The 22,422-nt window shown below is 55.6% G+C and overlaps 2 protein-coding genes across 4 annotated transcripts; both read left to right on the forward strand.

Moving 5' to 3' along the window:
- The first annotated feature begins 72 nt into the window (after positions 1-72).
- On the forward strand, positions 73-7,915 carry PEX11A (peroxisomal biogenesis factor 11 alpha). Of its 3 annotated transcripts, XM_054713410.1 has the most exons (4): positions 73-247; positions 3,345-3,460; positions 6,355-6,494; positions 6,618-7,915. In XM_054713410.1, exons 1-4 carry the CDS (start codon positions 192-194, stop codon positions 6,924-6,926), a joined length of 621 nt encoding a protein of 206 aa, XP_054569385.1. In that variant the 5' UTR covers positions 73-191; the 3' UTR covers positions 6,927-7,915. The 3 variants fall into 3 exon arrangements, with proteins under 3 accessions (XP_054569385.1, XP_008159517.2, XP_054569384.1); XM_008161295.3 differs by having other exon boundaries at positions 6,355-7,915; XM_054713409.1 differs by lacking the exon at positions 73-247 and adding an exon at positions 1,624-1,651 and having other exon boundaries at positions 6,355-7,915.
- A 3,388-nt stretch (positions 7,916-11,303) lies between these two features.
- Positions 11,304-22,196, forward strand: PLIN1 (perilipin 1). Its single transcript, XM_008161294.3, has 9 exons — positions 11,304-11,363; positions 12,332-12,390; positions 15,047-15,251; positions 16,573-16,655; positions 18,078-18,342; positions 18,640-18,812; positions 20,389-20,604; positions 20,884-21,135; positions 21,673-22,196. Exons 2-9 carry the CDS (start codon positions 12,346-12,348, stop codon positions 21,979-21,981), a joined length of 1,548 nt encoding a protein of 515 aa, XP_008159516.1. The 5' UTR covers positions 11,304-11,363; positions 12,332-12,345; the 3' UTR covers positions 21,982-22,196.
- The last annotated feature ends 226 nt before the right edge of the window (positions 22,197-22,422 follow it).

Below are 22,422 nucleotides of genomic sequence, written 5' to 3' on the forward strand. Positions count from 1 at the left end.
ACCACAACTTCCGGTCCCGACCGGAAGCCCGAGAAGTCGCGCTTCGCGACGCCCACCCGCCCGCCCGCCTGCCCGCCCCGCTGGCCCAGAGACTCTGCCCCTCCGGCGTCCGAGGCCGACCTCCCGCGGGACCCGTGGCGCCCTGAGGACTCGCGGCCGGGTCAGGCTCCCGGTGGCCGGTGGCCGGCGCCATGGAGGCCTTCATCCGCTTCACCAACCAGACCCAGGGCCGCGACCGGCTCTTCAGGTGAGGCAGGTGCCGGCCGCCTCCGCCCCCTCCGCCCTCTCCTCCGACCCGCACCCCGGGAAGGAGGGCAGGCCGCCGGCTCTGGGGGGGGGGGGGGGGCTGGGGTCCAGCCTGTCATCCCCAACTCGGCGGGGCGGGGCCGCGAGCCCGCGCCTGTCACGCCGGTCGGCGCGCCCCCTTCTCCCAGCCTGGGGACACGGTTCTCCGCCCCGCCTGCCGCGAGCATTGATTTTTAAAGAAACGTTGGGGTGACTTATGTGGCCAGGGAGCCGAGCCCTTGGGGTGGCCTCACACCGCGCACGAAGGCACATGGAGAGACGGGAACCTGAGTTACCTTCTCCGCCTTCCGTGCGGTCCCGTCCGCCGCGGCGGACCGCCCTGGGAACCGGGAACCGATCGCGGCGCCCAAGCCTGGAAGGGCCTCCCCGCCCATCCGAGGCGCACGCTGTGCTGCCAGAAACATTCCGTACACGAGGTGGTTTCCATGCCAATGAGCTCCTGATGTTTTTATTTATTTTTTAAAATTAATTTATTTATTAAGGTATCACATATTTGTCCTCATCCCCCCATTCCCATCCCACCCCCCTCCCCACGCATGCCCCAACCCCCCTGTTGTCCTTAACCACTGATTAGGCTCGTATGCATGCACACAAGTCCTTTGGTTGATCTCTCCCTTTTACCCCCACCCTCCCCCTGATGTTTTTATTTTATTTACTTATTTATTTTTATTGATTTAAGAAAGGAAGGGAGAGGGAGAGAGAGAGAAACATCAACGATGAGAGGGAATCATGGAGCGGCTGCCTCCTGCACGCCCCACGCTGGGGATCGAGCCCACAGCCCCGGCATGTGCCCTTGACCGGGAATCGAACCGTGACCTCCTGGTTTATAGGTCCCAGCTCAACCACTGAGCCACGCGGGTCCGGCAGCTCCTGATGTACTTTTAGGAATTCTTTTGATTCTTGTGCATTTATTTTAAAAGAAAAAAAATAATTAGTTACGGCTGCAGTTTGATTGAACAGCTTTTCCTCTCTTTCGGGTGTAAAGTACTGACACCAGCAAGCCAGTGAGCATGGCCCGGGTAAGGAGACTTATTGTCCAGAGTGGATCAGGGCTCATGGACCCCCATCACAGCCCTAGGAGCCGGCTGCAGAGGGAGAAACAAGCAGGTTTAAGCGGCAGAGCTGAAAGATTGCAACTTTCACAGTTGACTCCAGTGCCCACCTCTCTACCCACCACGCCAAACCACCTTCCTCATGAATTGGGGAGATTTGAAGAATGGTTGTATTGTGTACAAGCTTCGTGCAGACGGAAGCCTGCAGTCAGCGGGCTGAGACTGTACCCCCAGAGGGTCATCAGTGAGGCTGGCTAATGAAATAATCGCTTAGGATATACTTACTCAGCAAGGTCTGAAATCTCTCCTATTCATTTCCCAATCCTCTTGGTCAACTCCAGCTTCTAAGAACAAACTGGCATTCATAAAAGAATGCCTTGTTTTTTGGACGCATTCCTGATACTTGACCAAATCTGAGAATGTGAACAGCTTGAGCCCTCTAGCCACGAAGCATACTAAGGGGCGTGTGTGTGTGTGTGTGTGTGTGATTATTTTATATTTCATCACTTTGGAAAACGTGCTACATTTTATTTTTATTTTTTAAATATATTTTTATTGATTCCAGAGAGGAAAGGAGAGGGAGAGACATCAATAATGAGAGAATCATTGATCGGCTGCCTGCTGCACACCCCCTACTGGGGATCAAGCCCGCAACCCGGGCAAGTGCCCTGACCCGTATCAAATCGAGGACCCTTCAGTCCACAGGCTGACACTCTATCCACTGAGCCAAACTGGCTAGGGCAACGTGTTACATTGTAATTGAGAGTGTAGGGGTTCAGAATGAGTCACCCCAAGATGTTCCTCTGTGATATGTGGATTATTTTGAGCTAAAGGCAACCGAGACCCCCTCAGGCTCAAGAAAAATTTCTGCCCCACCCCCTTAACTACCTAGAAGAATTCATAAATTAGGGGCCTTGCCCATACTAAGAGTTGTCACCAGAAATAACTTTTTATGACATATCTGTAGGGCAGAGCAAACTTCTAATTATTGAACATCTGTGCATCTTATTGTCCTTCAAATGACCTTCCTTCCCTCAAGCCCCAAGGCGCCTTACCTCATCCTTAGCTCAGAATGTCGGATACCTCAGTTTCCCTTCCTGTGTCTGAACCCCTCATGTACGTGGGGTTCCCATGGGAACACATGCAATTACATTTGATTATTTTCTCTGGTTAATTTGTCTCATATAGATTTAATTATTAGACCAGAGGTAGAGTAATATTTGTAGCACAAAGGGATTCAAATACAGTGACAGGACAGCGGGAAACAGACATGTACTGTATAAATAGACTGCCAAGTGCATTTGGATGTTCCATTATGGGGCATAAAATTGCTCATGTGCTTTATTTCTGTTAGTAAGGCATTGATATTTGTAGGCATGACAATATTCACTTCATTGAACGTTTGGTATTCTTAAACGGGTCTGGCTGTATTTTATATACAATACTAATTAGTTTGGAAAGACATATCTAGATATGTATGGGTGTGTATTTGCTTGTCATTAAAAAAAAAAAATCAAACAATAGTCACACTGTGGACTTTTCATTGGCTTCTAGTTTGAGCCACTCCTGCCACATAAGTGCTCGGTTAACTCTGTGGCAAAAAGTTCCCTTTAGAAATCTGCAGAGCCATTCTGCACTTGAGAAAATAAAGACGGTGGGTCTTTGCAGACTTAGCATGAGGGAGGCTTCTGTGCAGTTTACCGCCGTGCCAGCAAAAGGCCCTCGGAGGGGCTGCTCTCTGTATCATCGCGAGATCTCCTGCATCACCTTTGAGTTGCATTTCCATCGTGCGTCCTCCCCTTTGGCCCCGTGCAGTGCCTGTTGCAGAATCCTGCTCTTGGGAGAGCTGCTTGCGTGAGAAATTGTCTTGGAAGCTTTGCCTCTAGCGAGACATGTTCCTCCTTCCCTTACTTCATGGATCCAGTGTCATTTGGTTTGTCAATCCTCCTCCTCATTTTTATTTTTATTTTTATTTTTCCGTTTCAGAGCCACTCAGTACACATGCATGTTGCTTAGGTATTTGTTAGAGCCTAAAGCTGACAAAGAGAAGGTGGTAATGAAGCTCAAGAAATTGGAGTCTAGTGTGAGCTCTGGCCGCAAATGTAAGTACCCTGTTTCCCAAGGGCCAGTGGGCCCTGGTTTGGATCCTCGGGCTCTGTAATTCACACAACACTTTCTAGAACATTCCTTTCTAGTCAGGTTCGCTGATGAAGCCAGCCGGTCAATCTGCCCTCATGGAATGACAGGCCCCACAAGGGGACTGTTTTGCTGCCTCAGACCATTCACAAACACCTGCAGTGCTCCCAGTCGGTGCTGTTCCACATCTTTCCAGTCACAACCCGTGGCGCACACACCGTGTTAGCTCACCTTTATTTATTTATTTTTCAGATATATTTTTATTGATTTCAGAGAGGAAGGGAGAGAGGAGAGAGAGAGAGACAGAGAGAGAGAGACACACATCAATGATGAGAGAGAACCTGCCTCCTGCACACCCCCTACTGGCGAGGGGGATCGAGCATGTGCTCTTGACTGGAATCGAACCCAGAACCCATCAGTCCACAGGCCAACGCTCTATCCACTGAATCAAACCAGCTGGGGCTGGTTCACCTTTGGTTCTTAGAATGACCACATGCTTGGGCAGTCCCCGACATGAGCTCCGGCCTCCTGGCAGCCCCTTGTATTCTCGGGAAGAACAGAATAGCTGTATCCTGGGCCCCCTGCCTCTCCTCTTCTTCTCTGAGGGATTGCTAGAGGAAATGGACAGAGTCGTTCTATATACATATATATGTACATACATACACATATATATATGTATATATGTATGTACATATATGTACATACATATGTGTGTGTGTGTGTGTATATATGTGTGTGTGTGTATATATATTGATTTCAGAGAGGAAGGGAGAGGGACAGAGAGATAGAAACATCAATGATGAGAGAGAATTATTGATTGGCTGCCTCCTTCCCGCCTCCTACTGGGGATCAAGCCCACAACCTGGGCATGTGTCCTTGACCGGAATCGAACCTGGGACCCTCCAGTCCACAGGCTAACGCTCTGTCCACTGAGCCAAACCAGTAGGGGCGGATACATTTTCTTAGACCAATGGTGGCATGGTTTCACGTTAAAGGCACAAAGTGAAGTCAAGTGTTTTACGCTCACTTAGTTCACTTGACCAATAAGGCATAGTGGGAACCTGTCCTTCCAGTAGCAGTCCTGTGCCCGACTCCCAGTTGTCTGAGGAGAGCCAGGAGTTGCTACAGCAGGTGAGCAGGGACCTGGAGGAAATGTGGAAATCAGATGTTGGGCAATTATTTGTGAGCACAGACCTCCTGGAGGCATAGTCCCGAACTTTGTGGGAGATCTGAGAGCACATGGTGTATAATAACGCTATTAGATTTAGTGCCAGATACGTTGATGGAGGACAAAGAAGGCGTTCTGAGGCGGTGGGCTGGAGGCGTGGCTAGCAAGAGGAGGAAGGAGAGCGTCTTGGGGTGGTTTCCTCCAGGGAAGACTCAGACTCTTAAGAGCAAACAGTTGTGTTGGAGGACCTGTGAGAAAACTGGTTTGACAAGAGAAGACTTAACGTTGTCAAGCGGGAAGGGCAGGGTGAGCTTTTCTGGATGGCTTTGGAAGAACAAGATGGACGTTCTCAGGTTCTTCAGAATGTTGGCGCTCAGAGGCCCTTTGCAGGTCACCTGTCTCTGAAGTCCAGAAAGGACTTGTCCAAGGTCACTCAGTCATTAGTGCAAGAGGCAGAATGGAACCCAGGATTATTCGTTGAGTTCTGTGTCCTGCGTTCCCTTTGATAAGGTGATACCAAACATTCTTCTGAGATTATAAGTTTCCTCGGGGAAGCTACTTCCGAGCATTTGCTGAGTCTAAGATACAGTTCTTTAAGGAAAGTACTTCTTTGGTTACCCTCCGTAGTGTTTAGGACAGTAACGCATACTGAGTATTTGACTGATGCATAAATATTTGATTGATAAATCCCTGACTAATGGAATTACAGGCTCAGATAAACGCATGTCCTACAGTGGTTGATTTAATTCACTAGTCATATATGACAATATTACTAGTTGTCCTATACACTAAATCCTACCACTTTCACTTCTTTTTTTTTAATTCTTTTTTTAAAAAATATATTTTTATTCAGAGAGGAAAGGAGAAGGAGAGATAGAAACATCAATGATGAAAGAGAATCATTGATCAGCTGCCTCCTGCACGCCCCCCACTGGGGATCAAGCCAGCAACTCGGACATATGCCCTGAACTCTGACCTCCTGGTGCATAGGTCAACACTCAGCCACTGAGCCAGTTATTTGTCTTGACAGTAGGAGCCAAAGGGGGTTGGGCCAGAGAAATGGCAAATTGATAATGGTGTTGTTTTCAAAGCAATCTTTTGCGTGGTAAGGAAATAAAATGTAGGGCATCAGACTCCAGAAGGATGCTGCATCTGGAGTTCACGTTACCATAGAGCCTTCCTTGTAAAGAAGTGTAAGCCGCCCTGACCGGTTTGGCTCAGTGGATAGAGCGTCGGCCTGCAGACTGAAGGGTCCCAGGTTCGATTCTGGTCAAGGGCACTGTCTATCTGTGTTAATCCTCACCCGAGGATATTTTTCCATTGATTTTTAGGGAGAGTAGAAAAGAGAGAGAAAGACAGAGAGAAACACATGGATTGGTTGCCTCCTGCATGAGCCCCGACCAGGGCCCGGGCCGGGGAGGAGCCTACAACCGAGGTACGTGCCCTTGACCGGAATCAAACCCAGCCCTTTGGTCCGCAGGCCGACGCTCTGTTCACTGAGCCAAACCGGCCAGGGCTGGGGTCATGTTAGGTGTCCGAGACCTGCTGTGAGGTGTAGTCTTTCTCCTTTCCTGAGCAAGGACAGAGCCTCAGTGACAGTGGCCAAGGACCGGCGCTGGCCTCTCCCTGGTGCGGGGCCCTGCCTCCCTGTCGCCCCGTTAAATAACCGTTTGCTGCCGTGGGTTCTTGCAGGGTTCAGGCTGGGCAACGTGGTCCACGCTGTGCAGGCCACTCAGCAGAGCATTCACGCCACGGACCTGGTGGCCCGCTTCTGCCTGACCCTCGCCAACCTGAACCGTGTGGTCTACTTCATCTGTGACGCCGTCCTCTGGGTGAGGAGTGTAGGGCTCGCCTCCAGCATTAACAAGGAGAAATGGCGAATGTGGGCCGCACGCCACTACTGCTATTCCCTCCTGCTGAGCCTGCTCAGGGATCTGTACGAAATCTCCCTGCAGATGGAACGGGCCGCACAGGACAAGGCCAAGAGGGCCAAGTCGCTCTCCCAGGATCCTCTGGGGTACAGCGTGGCCGATGAGGAAACAGAATGGCTCCAGTCCTTCCTCCTGCTCCTGTTCCGATCGCTGCGACGGCACCCTCCCTTGCTCCTGGACACGGTGAAGAACCTCTGTGACATCCTGAACCCTCTGGACCAGTTGGGCATCTATAAGTCCAACCCCGGCATCATTGGACTCGGGGGGCTCGTGTCCTCGGTGGCTGGGATCATCACGGTGGCCTGGCCTCACCTGAAGCTGAAGATCCACTGAGGCGGCTCCAGGCTGACAACGCGCAGCTCCTGGGGGGGATGGACATTTGCGTGGGGCACGGACCATGCTTGGGTCAGTCTGTGCTTAACGACTTGTTCCCATGAGCATTCAGGGGCCTGGTGCGTGAGCAGAGGTCGGGCCAAGGATGGAGGAGGGAGAGCATGAAGATTTACATGTTGTTTGGAGTGCTGCGATTACTTCTGAATTTCTGAGTATTTTCCCTCCGTCTAACATTCATTGAGCCTCTCTTCTGCACATAGTGGGAGCTTGGTGTTTGCTGAATAAACATGGAAAGAAAACAAGTGAACTAAACAAAGAAAACTAATAAGTGGACGCTAACACACAGCAGTGTTTGGGCTGTGCCGCCTCACTGCTTTTGTTCACCTACGGCTGGTCTGACTCACAGCCCTCAGATCAGCAGAGGCCCCTTCCCCCACAGGCCCATGCGGATGGTGGGAGCTGGGCTTACAGCCTCGGGAATCGCTCCCCCTGACATCACTGCACTCCTGTCCTTCTGTCCGGAAGTGGGATCAGAAAGGCATCGGGCACCTCCAAGGTATCAGTTGTGTCCGAGGTAGTGCAGTGACCAGGCACTTAGAAAGAACTTGAGGCAAAAAGAACGTGGAAGGTCACCACGGGGTAGCCGTGACAGAGGAGGACACGGGGTTTAAAGAAGGCCGAGGCCAGAACCTCATTCCTCTGACTGCCAGTCCAAGGTCGCTCAGTCCTGAGTTCAAGAGCCGGAGCCGGGACTCAGCATTATTCATTGCCCCGCCTCTGTGATAGCTCACTGCCGTCTGGTGGAGGCGAGTGGGAGACTCGGAATTCGGTGCAAGAAGCCTTTCTGAGAATCTGTGTTGGTCAGTGGTTTCTATTTTCTCCAAAAATTAAAATTATAGGGTGCCCCTCCCCCCAAAAAAATGTATACACACACTTTGAATAATTACAAAAGCCGTGTTTATTAAAATTCATCTTATTTTCAAAATTGAGCTGTTAGTGTGTATATGCATTTTGGGGGGAGGGGCTCCCTGTATATTTAGACTTGTCAGCAAGATTGTTTTATTTAAAGCCATATGACAGTTTGGGCATTTCCACATAAATTTATGCAATTAAGTGTCACAAGTGCTCTGAATGTCGGGGGGTTGCAGTTTTCTGTGATCAGTCACACCCCGTATGTGTGGGGGTTGGGAGGTGGAAGGAGCGTAGGCATTAGTGAAGGAGATGTTCAGTGTGGAGCAGAGGCCACTTCACTCGTGTTCCCACCTCCCATCTTGAGGGTCGGGTCCTTTTGTGATCACAGAGCTGAGCTTCCCCAACGTGTGATTGAGCTGCTTAGAAAGCAAGCTCGGGTCCTTGGCTTTTTATTTTTAAAGCGATCAAGACTCAGGATTTGAGAAGAAACCTTCTGGGAATTTTAAGAGACATGAAAGCTGCTAGATCAGGGCACATAAAATGTTTAAACAACTCCTGATACTTTGTCCAGATCCTTTACTGTGATAGATTAAATATGTCTAATTAAATTTCTAGACAAAATTGACTCTGTATCTGTGAGTGTTTTGTGGGCATGGCGAAGGCTTTTAAAGGAAGGCGATCCCGAGATGACCTTCAGCAGAGTCTGCACAGGGCGGCGTGAGCTCTACCCTGGAACCCCCGCTGAGGAGGAGGATGAAGAGGGACTTAGATGTGAACACCTGGGTCGCTAGAGGCTCTACGATGCTCTCATCCGGCTGCTACCCAGGCGAGGTCCTCTGTCAGCCCGAAGGTGGGATTTTGCTTCTGGAGGCACGTTACAGTGGTATCGTGGTGGTACTTTTTTTTTCTTCCTTTTTCAAATATATTTTTTAATTGATTTCAGAGAGGAAGAGAGAGAGAGAGAGAGACACATCAGTGATGAGAGAGAATCATTGATCAGCTGCCTCCTGCACGCCCCACACTGGGGATCGAGCCCCCAACCCAGGCATGTGCCCTGACTGGGAATTGAACTGTGACCTCCTAGTTCAACCACTGAGCCACACCGGCCGGGCTCATAGTGGTACTTTTGTCCTCGCCAAGTTAGAGTAGGTGGTGGGGAGTCTGGAGGGTGCGCCTCTTCCAGAATATGTGAAGCGCTAGAATGTGTGTGCCCCGGTACCTCCCTCCCTGTGCACCTTTTTAACTAACACCCCCACCTCCGAGCCTCCACGTGCAGGAGTGATTCAAAAAGCAAGACCCTCCTAACAAATGTACAAGCCAGCACCTTCACCGCTGAACCCACTGCCCGAGAGATGCACTCAGGGATGAGGTCAGTGCCTTGCGTAGTTCTGGGACCCGCTGTGCACAGATGGCAAGGTCCCTGTGTGTGGTGGTGTGTGTGGTGGGCATGGGGGGTGCTGGCGGACAGAGATGGGGGAGGAAGGTAACCGTGTCCTTGAAGCTGCTGCCGGAACGCGGACCCTTCCCAAGGGACTCCCCTGGCCCTTTCACCTCCCTCACCTCTCCCCCACATCCTGGCTCCCCGGCAGCTCGGCCAGAGGACCGGCTATGTCAGCAGCGCTGCGGGCCCAGCGCCCTCTCCTCCCTCTGGCCCACAGCCACTCCTCCGAGGGCTGAGCTGCCCTTTGGCCGGCTTGCTCTCCAGACACAGCCCCTGGCTATGCGTCCTGAGCCCGCCCGAGGGCAGAGGGCATGCCTTAGACACTCCCCCTCTCCCCCCCCAACCCCCCGCCATTACCCATTTCGTTCTTGAAGTCTGGGTCGGACCCATAAGTAGTGAACGTATCAGATACGACTCCCCATTGGACTCTCCCTTTCTTTACCTCCCAGTTCCTGCTTTATTGTCTCACAGGTACAGACTGGATAATAAGGACCTATCATAGAGCTCAGTTTTCCCCCACCCTCTGCCTCTCTCTTTTTTTAAAATACTTTTATTTATTTCAGAGAGGGTGGGAGAGATAGAAACATCAATGATGAGAGAGAATCATCGATTGGCTGCCTCCTGCGCGCCCCTCACTGGGGATGGAACCCAGCCATGTGCCATGACAGGGAAACAAACCTGTGACCTCCTGGTTCATAGGTTGATGCTCCCTGAGCCACGCAGGCCGGGCCCCACCCTCCGCCTCCTCCTCCACTGCCCACAGCACACAACCTAGAGAGTCAGCAGTAGATCCAGTTCCACCAACAGCAGGGAAGTCAGCGTTGTCCTGCTCCCGTCCGTTTTCATTAAGAGGCCCTCCTCAGCCTGAACACCGGGGCTCGCACCGGAGCCCTCCATCATTTGCAGCCAGGAACCGGGCCTCGGGCTCAGCCTGACCCGTGGCTAAGGCAGGGGTGCGAGGCCATAGTTCTTGGTTGCTGATCAGTGACAGAATCTTGGGTGAATCCAGGTGGCTCTATCGGCATGTTCTGGTGGCATCTTAGAGCAGGTGGAGTTCAAGAAATATCCTTGAGCTGAAACCGGTTTGGCTCAGTGGATAGAGCGTCGGCCTGCAGACTGAAAGGTCCCAGGTTCGATTCCAGTCAAGGGCACATACCTTGGTTGCAGGCACATCCCCAGTAGGGGGTGTGCAGGAGGCAGCTGATGGATGTTTCTCTCTCATCGATGTTTCTAACTCTCTATTCCTCTCCCTTCTTCTCTCTGTAAAAAATCAATAAAATATATTTAAAAAAAGAAAAAAATTTCCTTGAAATGTAGGAATGGACAGAGGTTGAAGCTGCTCCCGCAAAGGCTGGACTGTCAGGGAGTCCACCCCGGCTTGGGTTCCCTATCTCACTGAGAGCCCTGGCTGGTGTGGCTCAGTGGGTAGAGCGTCGGCCTGCGGACTGAAGGGTCCCAGGTTCGATTCCGGTCAAGGGCTCATGCCCAGATTGCGGACTCGATCCCCAGTGGGGGATGTGCAGGAGGCAGCCCATCCATGAATCTCATCATTGTTGTTTCTATCTCTCTTCCTCTCCCACTCTGAAATCAATACAAATTTTTAAAGAAATTCCCTCTCATAGTAATAATAAGGGGTTGGAAAATGAGTTGAAAACAGCCCTGCAGGACCCTCTGTGGAAGAGGAGCGGAAGGTTGTAGAACTTCAGAGCTCCCACGTTTAATGACACGTACCCCCACACCTTCCTTCTGGAAAAACCGGATTTTGAGAACTGGGGGGCCAGAAACCTGTTACGGAACTGATGGAAAGCTCTGGAATAATGACTGCCCTGAGCCTGGGTCCCCTGCAGCTCCGCCATCTACCTCCCTCCTAGTTGGCTACATCTTACAGAAGTTAGGGTATTCCCCGGGGGGGCCCGGGGGTCAAGTAACCATGGCAACGGACTGACTAAGCTTTCTCGTCTCTGCCCTCCTCTAGCTGGGAGGTGTCAGTGGCATTGCCCAAGACTCCTTGGAGCGACCGGGATTGTTTCTGTCGGCGGAGACACTCCAGCCCGGGCTCTGGGACAGAGGAGGCGTCAGCTGGAGTGAGTGTGGGGGTCCCGGGACACCTGCCCTACCTGCCTTACCTGGTGGGTCTCTGAGAGTCCACGGAAAGAAGTGGAGGGTCGGGGGTCTCCTGGGAATTTGCCGGGTGAATGACCAAGAGCGTAGATTCGATAGTCTGGGGCCACTAGCTTTTCCAGAACGCGGTCGAAAGTAGCTGGTTTTAAGAGTGACTACTTTCTCGCCTGGCTGAGTACAGAGGGGAGGACTGGCAGATTGGCCTTCTTAAAAAGAATGAGTGCAAGACTTTCCCTTTGTTAAGAAATACGTTTTTATTCATGTTAGAGGGAGATCGGCTGCCTCCTGCACACCCCTAGTGGGGATCAAGCCCGCAACCCGGGCATGTGCCCTGACCAGGAATCGAACCAGCAACCTTCGGATATATGGGATGATGCCCAACCAACCGAGTCACTCGGCCAGGGCAGAACCTCTTAACTCTTAAAGTGACCTTCATTTTTTTTACTTCTTATCCCGCATCCTTGTAAGAAGCACCAATCTTTTTCTTTTTTTAAAAAAATATTTTTACTGATTTTTAGAGAGGAAGGGAGAGGGAGAGAGATAGAAACATCAATAATGAAAGAGACTCATGGATCGGCTGCCTCCTGCACGCCCCCTCCTTCGGATCGAGCCCGCAACCCGGGCATGTGCCCTGACTGGGAATCGAACCCGGGACCTCTTGGTCCATGGGACGACACTCAATCCACTGAGCCACCACAGCCAGGCAGAAACACCAGTCTTGACAAGCAGGCTGTGGGCACCTCATCCCGGTGGGACCCCCCCAGGAGTGGCTGCTTGTCTGTGTCATCCGCCCGCCAGCCTAGTGCCTCCTGCTCAGGGCACCCCGGCTCCCAGGCAGCCTGGGCCCAGCTGGAGGCCCGAGAGGGAGGGACTGACCCTGTGAGTCTGCAGCTGAGGGTTTGCTGACGCACCGGGACCATCTGCTTTGCAGCGTGAAGAGCTACGATGGCCGTGAACAAGAGTCCCACCTTGATGGACGGAGACTGCCCTGTAAGTAGCCTGGATGCATGCGGTGGGGTGGACCCCGGGCCGAGGAAGGAGCCGCGAGGGGAGGGGAGGGCGGGGCAGGGGGTAGAGAAGATGCTCATTCAAAACGAAGGACTTTGGAGAAAAAGGACAGAAATGTCGGCTGGGAGGGAGAGGAGAAGGGACCTGCTGTATTCTTTCTTTTGTTTTTTAATATTTTAATTGATTTCAGAGAGGAAGGGAGAGGGAGAGAGACATAGAAACATCAGTGATGAGAGAGAATCATCGATGGGCTGCCTCCTGCACGCCCCACACTGGGGATCGAGCCTGCAACCCGGGCATGGGCCCTTGGACGGGAATCGAACCGTGACCTCCTGGTTCATAGGTTGATGCTCAACCACTGAGCCACACCGGCCGGACAGAACTACTGTATTCTAAACCCCGGCACGAGGGCCACGCTCTGCCCGCCCAGGTGGAGGTCCCTGCAGTAGGGGCCGCTGCACTGTGTAACCAGGCGTTGTTCCTGCCGTGGTCTGTGACCGTTGCGCCCCGCAGTCACACAGGGCACAGAGGAGGGGTGCGTGCCCAGGGCTGTGTCCAGCTGTTTCCCACGTGATTTGGGATGGTTTGACATGTTTGGATGTACCTGGGAACCTCCTGGCCAAGCCTCTCTGATTTACACACAGTTCAAATAGTGAAACTGCCCACCTAGCGTGGCTCAGTGACTGAGCGCCGACCTATGAGCCCGGGGGGTGGGGTGGGTTATGGATTGATTCCCGGTCAGGGCACAAGCCCGGGTTGCGGGCTCCATCCCCAGTGTGGGGCGTGCAGGAGGCAGCCGATCAATGATTGATAGTTACTCATCATTGATGTTTCTATCTCTCTCTCCCTCTCCCTTCCTCTCTGAAATCAATTAAAATATATTTTTAAAAAATATTGAAACAGCCGAAACCGGTTTGGCTCAGTGGATAGAGCGTCGGCCTGCGGACTGAAAGGTCCCAGGTTCGATTCCGATCAAGGGCATGTACCTTGGTTGCGGGCACATCCCCAGTAGGGGGGTGTGCAGGAGGCAGCTGGTCGATGTTTCTCTCTCATCGATGTTTCTAACTCTCTATCCCTCTCTCTTCCTCACTGTAATAAATCAATAAAATATATTTAAAAAATATATTGAAACAAAAAATGATGAAGCCACACAAAACTCACCTTGTCCCACGTTAGCTTGGATTACCCTTTGCCCTGGGAATCGCCGTGTTCAGTTCTGTGTTGATCGCAGAGCACACAGAGGCTCAAGCTGGACAGGTGCACACTGAAGCCATCCTAATGGGGGGGAGGGGGTGGTATTTCCCCCCCAGGACCTCTCTCTTCCTTGGCTTTGCCTAAAACCGTGGTTGGCAAACTGCGGCTCGCGAGCCACATGCGGCTCTTTGGCCCCTTGAGTGTGGCTCTTCCACAAAATACCACGGCCTGGGCGAGTCTATGTTGAAGAAGTGGCGTTAGAAGAAGTTTAAGTTTAAAAAATTTGGCTCTCCAAAGAAATTTCCATCGTTGTCCTGTTGATATTTGGCTCTGTGGACTAATGAGTTTGCCCACCACTGGCCTAAAAGACCCCCTGAGGACTCTGTCCAAAGCATTAAAGAAGATGTTCATTGTTTATAGTCATAATCTTTTTCTGGTTCAGATTTCAAACTCATCTGCAAGACAGGAGGCTCAGATGCTGTAGCCTGGGTCTAGTGGACACACACACCTCCTTGGAGGGTCTCTAGCTCAGCCTCCTACCCGCGGACACAGCTGGGAGCTCGCCTCCCCCGCAGAACCATGTACCGGTGGCAAATTCAAAGCGAGTCAGAGCTGGGGACCTTTCTACTTTTCCTTTTTTAAAAAAACATATGTTTATTTATTTCAGAGAGGAAAGGAGAGGGAGAGAGAGAGATAGAAACATCAATGATGAGAGAGAATCATTGATTGGCTGCCTCCTGCACGCCCCCTACTGGGGATTGAGCATGCAATCTGGGCATGTGCCCTTGGCCGGGAATTGAACCCGGGACCCTTCAGTCTGCTCTATCCACTGAGCCAAACCAGCGAGGGTGAGAAAGCCTATCAAATAAAAGGCTAATATGCAAACCGACCAAACGGCGGAACGACCAGTTGCTATGACGCTCACCAGGGGGGCAGATGCGCAACACAGGAGCTGCCCCTGGTGAGCAGGGCTCAGCCAAAAGCCCTGAGCCGGCGCATGGCTGGCGAGCGCAACGGCGGTGGCAGGAGCCTCTCCCCGCCTCCGTGGCAGCGCTAAGGATATCCGACTGCCCCCAAGGGCTCCGGACTGCGAGAGGGTGCAGGCCAGGCTGAGGGACCCCTCCCCACCGCCCCCGCCTGCCGAGTGCACGAATTTCGTGCACCAGGCCTCTAGTGTTTAGATAAAGCCCCCAAGCCGAGATGGACAGAAGCTCTGCGCCCGACGGTGTCAGTGGGTGGGCTGGAGCCCGGGGGGCTGGGCTGTGGCCCGTTTCCCTGTCGGGGGTGCAGAGACCACTGAGACCTGGCTTCCTGCTAGGTCACCGGACCCAGGCCGGCCTCACCCGTGGGCGCTGTGGCCCTGGGGCCGCCGTAGGGGGATGCGGGGGCAGGAGAGGGAGGTAGGCTGACTCCCACGCCTTGGCCTGTCTCCCTCCCACGCCAGGAGCAGGAGAACGTGCTGCAGCGGGTGCTGCAGCTGCCCGTGGTGAGCGGCACCTGCGAGTGCGTCCAGAAGACCTACACCAGCACCAAGGAGGCCCACCCGCTGGTGGCCTCGGTGTGCAACGCCTACGAGAAGGGCGTGCAGGGCGCCAGCAGCCTGGCCGCCTGGAGCATGGAGCCCGTGGTCCGCAGGCTGTCCACCCAGTGTGAGTCCCCGTGGCACGTGGGCCGCCCGCCTCCTCACGCGTGCTCCCTGCCTGCCCGCCTGCCAGTCTGTGTGTCCGCCCGTCCGTCTGTCTGATCGCCTCCCAGCTGGCTGCTTATATGTGTGTCTGACTCACTGCAGAGCCTTCTCACCTGTAGACATGGATGACAGAGCTATGGAGAAGCAGAGCTGGGTATAGATACTGCTCTTCTTGTCCATAGATGCCCAGCTGGCCTTTTCCTAGGGTCACAGTGATGGGCCAAGCAATTGGCAGGAGGCGTGGGCAGAGCTGTGGGCGGTGGTGGGAGTGGGCCCCGTGGCAGGTCAGACACCCACTTCAGCTCCAGATGCAGCCACAGGAACCGGCAGAGCCCGGCACAGAGGCAGGGGCGGCGGGCACCAGGCTGGCCTGCCAGGGCTGTGGAGAGCGGAGGCCAGGGAAGCCCTCGGGGCCCAGCCGCTGGTGGTACCAGCTCGTGACACGTGGGGGCAGCAGAGAGCTGCCGGCCAGGGCCCTGGAGGGGCAGGGCACCCCTCCCTGCGCCTTCCCAGACCTGCCCCTGATCAGTGTCCTGCCCCCATGGAAACCTGCCTCCCAGGCCCAGCCCTGGGCGGGGGTTGGGGTGGGGGTGGGGGGGGGGGGTTGAGGGAAACCCCAGCAATACCAGGAAGCCTAGAACTTTCCACCATCCTGATTAGAGAATCACAGGGTCTGAGGAGTCTGCACAGCAAGCAGGAGAGCACAGGGGTGAGGAGGCCCCAGGCCCCAGCCGCCTCCCCCCTACACGCTCCTCAGATAATCCCTTGGTCTCATTTTGCCCAGTCAGAAGGCGGTCACATCACCTGGGCTCTCTACGAAAAGTTTTGTAAAGAAAAATAAGATACCTGGCGGAAGAGCCTATGAAAGGGTACAAATAAAACCCATCTCCAGCCCTGGCCGGTGTGGCTCAGCGGATAGAGCATCGGCCTGCGGACCGAAGGATCCTGGGTTCGATTCCGGTCAGGGCGCATGCAGGAGGCAACCAATCCATGTGTTTCTCTCGCATCGATGTTTCTCTGTCTTTCCCTCTCTCTCCCACTCTCTCTAAAAGATCAATGGAAAAATGTCCTTGGGTGAGGATTAAAAAACAACAACAAAAAACTGGGGTCAGGGGGGCTGTGACTTGCCCGGAGCCACGCACTGCGGAGAGGGCAGAGGCCCTCGGGCTCCGTGATGCTCCGGAAGGAGCAGGGACGGGGGGTCTGAGGGCTCCAGGCGCTTTGCTTGGCACTGAGGCCGCCGTGAGGATGTCACAGTGCCCACCTCGGCCCTTTGCTTCCAGTCACAGCCGCCAATGAGCTGGCCTGCCGAGGCCTGGACCACCTGGAGGAAAAGATCCCGGCCCTCCAGTACCCCCCTGAAAAGGTGAGCCCCTCTCTTCTTTGAGGGGGGGGGGGGTGCAGGCCCTGGGTGCCGTGACCGGGAGTCATTCATTTCTGTGGCGAGCGCCCTCCCAGGCTGGTGGCGGCTGCCTGCCCCTCAGGCCACGCGGTGCGCTCCTTCCTGTCCCCGTGGAGCCAAAGGAAGGCAGGCTTTCTGGCACCAGCAGGTACAGGGTGGGTCCCCTGATCTGACACCCCCATCCCCCCAAGACCCCCCGGGGGCCTGCGTTGGACCACGTGGAGTCCGCAGCCACCTAAGATCCTGGTCACACCCATGGATCCCAGGATTGCAGGCCCATGTCCGCCACATCAGTTGGTCTGTGACAGTTACTGACCCCCCCGCTGCCCCCCCACCCCCATGTCAGGGCCGCGATGCATGATTTCTAGAGCTGTCTCATGTCACCCTCCTGTCAGTCCTAGGGATGGGGTGGTTGTCCCCATTTTACAGATGAGAAAACTGGTGACTTCCCGCTGGTCACACAGCCTTAGGGGAGGCCCCGAGAGTGGGTCTGTTTGGCTCCCAGGCCTGTGCTCTGCCGTGTTCTTTTTTCCAGATGAAGGGCAACATCTGTCACAAAGGACGTCCCCGGCTAATGGGAGAGACACATTCTTTTTTTCTTTTTTTTTTTAATATGTTTTATTGATTTTTTACAGAGAGGAAGGGAGAGGGATAGAGAGTTAGAAACATTGATCAGCTGCCTCCTGCACACCCCCTACTGGGGATGTGCCCGAAACCAAGGTACATGCCCTTGACCGGAATCGAACCTGGGACCCTTGAGTCCGCAGGCCGACGCTCTATCCACTGAGCCAACTGGGCGAGGGCGAGACACGTTTTTTTTATTGAGAACGTGCAGGAAGCTCAGCCACATCCATAAATCCCTGCAGATGCAGCCGGGCTGTGCGCAGTGCTCTGAGGGAGGTCAGAGCAGACAGGGGCGTTTTGAAGGACAGACGTCTGTGTGCACAGGGCATCAGGACAGCGGCCCTGGGGCACCCCAGGGGGGTTAGGGTCTCAGTAGGCAGCACCAGTGCAAAGAAGCCTGGTGATCGGGGCGGTTGGCACGAGAGGGTTCGAGCCCTTTCCCTCTTAAGCCCTGCTTAATCCAGGGCCCAGATATTGGTGCCAGGCCCCTGGGCCTTTTTTTTTTTTAAATTTTAAAAAAATATTTTTTTTATTGATTTCAGAGAGGAAGGGAGAGAGAGAAACATCAATGATGAGAATCATGGATCGGCTGCCTCCTGCATGCCCCCTACTGGGGATCGAGCCCGCAACCCGGGCATGTGCCCTTGACCGGGAATCGAACCCTGACCTCCTGGTTCCTAGGTCGATGCTCCACCACTGAGCCACGCCAGTCGGGCTCCCCTGGGCCTTGCACGTACCTGACCCTCCTCCCCGCTCCCCCAGATCGCCTCTGAGCTGAAGGGCACCATCTCCACCCGCCTCCGCAGCGCCCGGAACAGCATCAGCGTGCCCATCTCCAGCACGTCGGACAAGGTCCTGGGGGCCGCCCTGGCCAGCTGTGAGCTCGCCTTGGGGGTGGCCAAGGACACTGCGGAGTATGCCGCCAAGACCCGAGTGGGCCGGCTGGCCTCTGGAGGCGCCGACCTGGCCGTGGGTGGCATGGAGAAGGTGGTAGAGTTCCTCATCCCGCCAGCCAAGGACGAGTCAGGTATCTGCCCGCGGGGGCTGCCAGTCCCTCCCTGGGGAGTGAGGTGGCCCCTGGAAATGAGCAAACTGGGCAAGGGCTCATCCAGCCCCTGCTCCGGAGCAGGGGAGGCCCCGCGGGGTTTCCGATGCACCCATCCTCTCTGAGTGGTCTCCCATTTGCAAGCAGGGGAAAGTGGGGGCCCAGGTCACCATGAGCCTGTGGAGCTGGGACAGCAGCTGCAGCCCTAACCCTGACCCAGCCCAGCTTTCCCTGCACCTCTGATCCGCTCTCCCTTCTCTCCCCGCAACTCCTCCCCAGCCCCCGCGCCGGGCCGCCAGCAGGCCCAGAAGCCCCCCAAGGCCGATCGCAGCCTCCTGAGCAGGGTGGGGAACCTGGCCAACACCCTCTCTCAGCACACCTTCCAGACCACGAAGCAGGTGCTGAAGCAGGGCCACGCCCTGGCCATGTGGATCCCCGGGGTGGCACCCCTGGTGAGTGTGTGCCCTGAGCTCTGACTGCCCCCCCCCACCCCGCTCCCCACAGCCTGGGCTGGGACTTTCGGTCTAAGGACAAGAGGAAAGGCCAGGACGCAAGCTGAGGGCGGTGCCTGGCCCCCACCACCCATTCTCCCACGGGGTCCCACCCCACCTTCATTTCCCTAATTGGGGCTCTCGCTGTGGGCTCTCCCACCTGTGAGGGAGCAGAGACCCCGCCCGCCCCCCCCCCACACACACACACACCCAGCTGCTGTCCAGGCGCTAGGGCATGTCACCTGTAAATAAACTAGGCACCACCCATCTGTAGGGGAAGCTCCAGCAGGGCCGTGTCCCGCCTGCTCCCAGGTCTCTGATTCCCCTCCGGAGGCTTCCGATTTGTCCCCCCAGCACCCGAGGTAGAGCCGCCTTTCCTAGGCCGGGGAGGGGCAGCTTCTCTCTCCCCCCATCTCTCTATTTCCGCAGAGATGGGCTGGGTTTTTAGAAAACATATTTTTATTGCTTTCAGAGAGGAAGGGAGAGGGAGAGAGAGAGAGAAACATCAATGATGAGAGAGAATCATGGATCGGCTGCCTCCTGCATGCCCCCTACTGGGGATCGAGCCCACAACCCGGGCATGTGCCCTGACTGGGAATCGAACTATGACCTCCTGGTTCCTAGGTCAATGCTCAACCACTGAGCCACACTGGCTGGGCTTGGCTGGGCTGGATATTTTCATACGGAACTTTAGTAAGAAACTAAGGCCGAAAAGGAAATAAAGACAATATTAAAGCATCAAGGTCAGCAAACACATTTCAGCCATCATTTGGGTGATCCTTTTGAAAGCATCGCCAGACCTGGCCCATTTATTCAAGCTGAGAACCTACTGTGCGCTGGGTTCTGCAGCTCCAGTAGGAAGGCATGGTGGGGGGGGGGGCATTTACCAGTGGGGCCTGCTGGTCTCCTCCCATGGGACACTGGCCCACTTGATGTCACTCTTTAAAGATCTGCAACCACTTACTAGAGTTAAACACACACCTCCCTGGTGACCTGGCGATCCCGCCAGCAGAATGGGAGCTGATGTCCCCCAAGCGACAGGTCAGAATGTTCCTCTCAGGTGTCCCCTTGGCCGAGAACTGAGAACAGCTCAAATGGCCGTCAACAGAATGGGCAAATGTGGTCCATTTCCACGGTGGAATATTACACGGGAGTGAAAAAGGAGGGAAAGCATCACCCAAATGATGGCTGAAATGTGTTTGCTGACCTTGATGCTTTAATATTGTCTTTATTTCCTTTTCGGCCTTAGTTTCTTACTAAAGTTCCGTATGAAAATATCCAGCTCAGCCAAGCCCAGCCAGTGTGGCTCAGTGGTTGAGCACTGACCTAGGAACCAGGAGGTTATAGTTCGATTCCCAGTCAGGGCACATGCCTGGGTTGTGGGCTCAATCCCCAGTAGGGGGCGTGCAGGAGGCAATGAGGGGCTAGGCCCTGTGACCTCCCCTCCCTGACCCAGGGGAGTGGGGGAGGCATGTTGGCTGCCGGGGCTGTGATGCCAGAGGCCCCCTCCTCCCCCCCCCCGCCTTGGCGCCCGCAGAGCAGTCTGGCCCAGTGGGGAGCGTCAGCGGCCTCGCAGGTGGTGATCCGGCGGCAGAGCGAGGTGCGGGTGCCCTGGCTGCACAACCTGGCCGCCGCCGCCGCCGCCGCCCGCGAGGCGGACCACGATGACCAGACAGACAGCGAGGGGGACGAGGCCAAGGAGAAGGAGAAGGAGGAGGACTCGAACTCGGAGGCCGAGGAGCAGCTCAGTGAGGTGAGAGGGAGCTGAGGGGCGCACAGCCCAGAGGGGTGAGAAGCAGAGGCCCAGCCGCCAGGACCTCCATGCCCTTCTCGCAGCGGACCCCTCGACAGCCCGTAGCATAGTCAACAGCCTAGTCGCAGATGAAGACAGGTTCAGAGAGGGCAAGTGACCTGCCCGAGGCCACACAGCAGCAGAGCCAGGGGTCCATGTTCTTTCCGCTCTAGGCCTGGGGTGGGGGGCGGGGAGGGCCAGGGATGCTGCAGGAGGCCCTGACCTTGCTCTGGTCCCCAGGCAGCAGCCCTGCCGCGCCCACAGGGCCTCCTGGGCAGCGCGGTGCACACCCTGCAGAAGGCCGTCCAGGGCACCATCTCGGCCGTGCTGTGGGCGCCCGCCGCGGTGCTGGGCACGGCAGGGAGGATGCTGCACCTCACATCGGCCCCCGCTGTCGCCTCGACCAAGACCAAGAGCAGGGCCATGTCGCTGTCAGACGCCCTGAAGGGGGTGACGGACAACGTGGTGGACACGGTGGTGCACTACGTGCCGGTGAGTCGCACCCGCTGACCCTCCTGACCCCGGGGCCTGGGCAACAGGCTGACCTACTGTGGCCCTGACTGGGGCCCTGCCCAGCCCCAGGAATAGAGAGACCTGGTGCCCGGGCCTGAGACCTTCCCCCACCTCCCTCCTCCCGGTCAGAATGGGGGTCCCCGTGGCCTGGCCCTCACCCCTCAGCACCCACCTGCAGGACCTGGGGTCACTCAGTCACTGGAACCACGATCAGAACCAGGCAGGGACCGCTGACCTTGGCTGGGGCGGTGTGTGGGCCCCAGGGTGGGTCAGGGAGCCACTGGCCTCCCACTGAGAGGCCCTGGAGGAGGCACCGGGGTCTAGAAACTGCAGGAGGGTCTGCCTTGCCTTGGTGCAGCGCACCCCATCCCGCTGCGCCACAGGCCCTGTCCCACCCCCAGCCTGTGCCCTGCTGCTGGCTGCTCCTGGGAGGCGGGGCCTCGGGGGTGGGCCAGAGGCTCAAGGCGAGACTGAATCCACACCAAACCGGGCCCTGAGGCTGCTGCCTGATCTCAGCTCCCCAGGTTGTCACTGATGGAGCCCGAGAGCGAATTCCGGGAAATCGAGGAGTTGAAGCGCAGGGCATCGGCGGCGCCCACCTGCCCGGAGCCCCCACAGCGCCCGGCGCAGCACCGGGGCAGCCTGCGCAGCGCCCGGGGGCCGGGCCTGGAGGACAGAGGGGACCTGCCCACGGCGCTGAGCTCCACGTTCCCGGCCGTGCCCCGCGAGAAGGCGCGCAGGGTCAGCGACAGCTTCTTCCGGCCCAGCCACATGGAGCCCATCCTGGGCCGCGCGCAGTACAACCAGCTGCGCAAGAAGAGCTGAGCGCCCGGCCCGTCCGCCCACCGCCGGCGCCGCACCGGGGAGCCCGTGTCGCCGGCGAGTAAGAACCTCCGCGTCCGAGAGAGCGTGGACTTCTTCAGAGTAGCCCCTGGCACCCGGAGCCCCGCACCCGATCTTTTGAGCGTCCTTTTGGGGCTCAGTCTGCAGCCAATTTTTAAGAAAAATCAGAGCAGCAACCTGCTTTGATTCTGTCTCTTTTGTTTGTTTTTGTTATCCCCCACCTGAGGATATTTTCCATTGATTTTTAGAGCGAGTGGAAGAGAGAGGGAAAGACAGATGTGAGAGAAACACATGGGTTGGTTGCCTCCTGCACACACCCTGATGAGGGCTGGGGCCAGGGAGGAGCCTGCAGCCAAAGTAAGTGCCCTTGACCGGAATGGAACCTGGGACCCTTTGGTCCACAGGCCGGCGCTCTATCCACGG

The sequence above is a fragment of the Eptesicus fuscus genome, chromosome 25 (assembly GCF_027574615.1).
Source record: "Eptesicus fuscus isolate TK198812 chromosome 25, DD_ASM_mEF_20220401, whole genome shotgun sequence".
Lineage (NCBI taxonomy): Eukaryota > Metazoa > Chordata > Mammalia > Chiroptera > Vespertilionidae > Eptesicus > Eptesicus fuscus.

What these genes read in the sequence shown, in the direction of transcription:
- PLIN1 (XM_008161294.3), top strand. Translation starts at nt 12,346, where the DNA reads ATGGCCGTGAACAAGAGTCCCACCTTGATGGACGGAGACTGCCCT. An exon ending in TCCAGTACCCCCCTGAAAAG is followed by an intron (nt 16,656 to 18,077) that starts GTGAGCCCCTCT and finishes CCGCTCCCCCAG; the next exon opens with ATCGCCTCTGAGCTGAAGGG. An exon ending in TCCCCGGGGTGGCACCCCTG is followed by an intron (nt 18,813 to 20,388) that starts GTGAGTGTGTGC and finishes TGGCGCCCGCAG; the next exon opens with AGCAGTCTGGCCCAGTGGGG.
- PEX11A (XM_008161295.3), top strand. Translation starts at nt 192, where the DNA reads ATGGAGGCCTTCATCCGCTTCACCAACCAGACCCAGGGCCGCGACCGG. An exon ending in GGCCGCGACCGGCTCTTCAG is followed by an intron (nt 248 to 3,344) that starts GTGAGGCAGGTG and finishes TTTCCGTTTCAG; the next exon opens with AGCCACTCAGTACACATGCA. An exon ending in TGTGAGCTCTGGCCGCAAAT is followed by an intron (nt 3,461 to 6,354) that starts GTAAGTACCCTG and finishes GGGTTCTTGCAG; the next exon opens with GGTTCAGGCTGGGCAACGTG.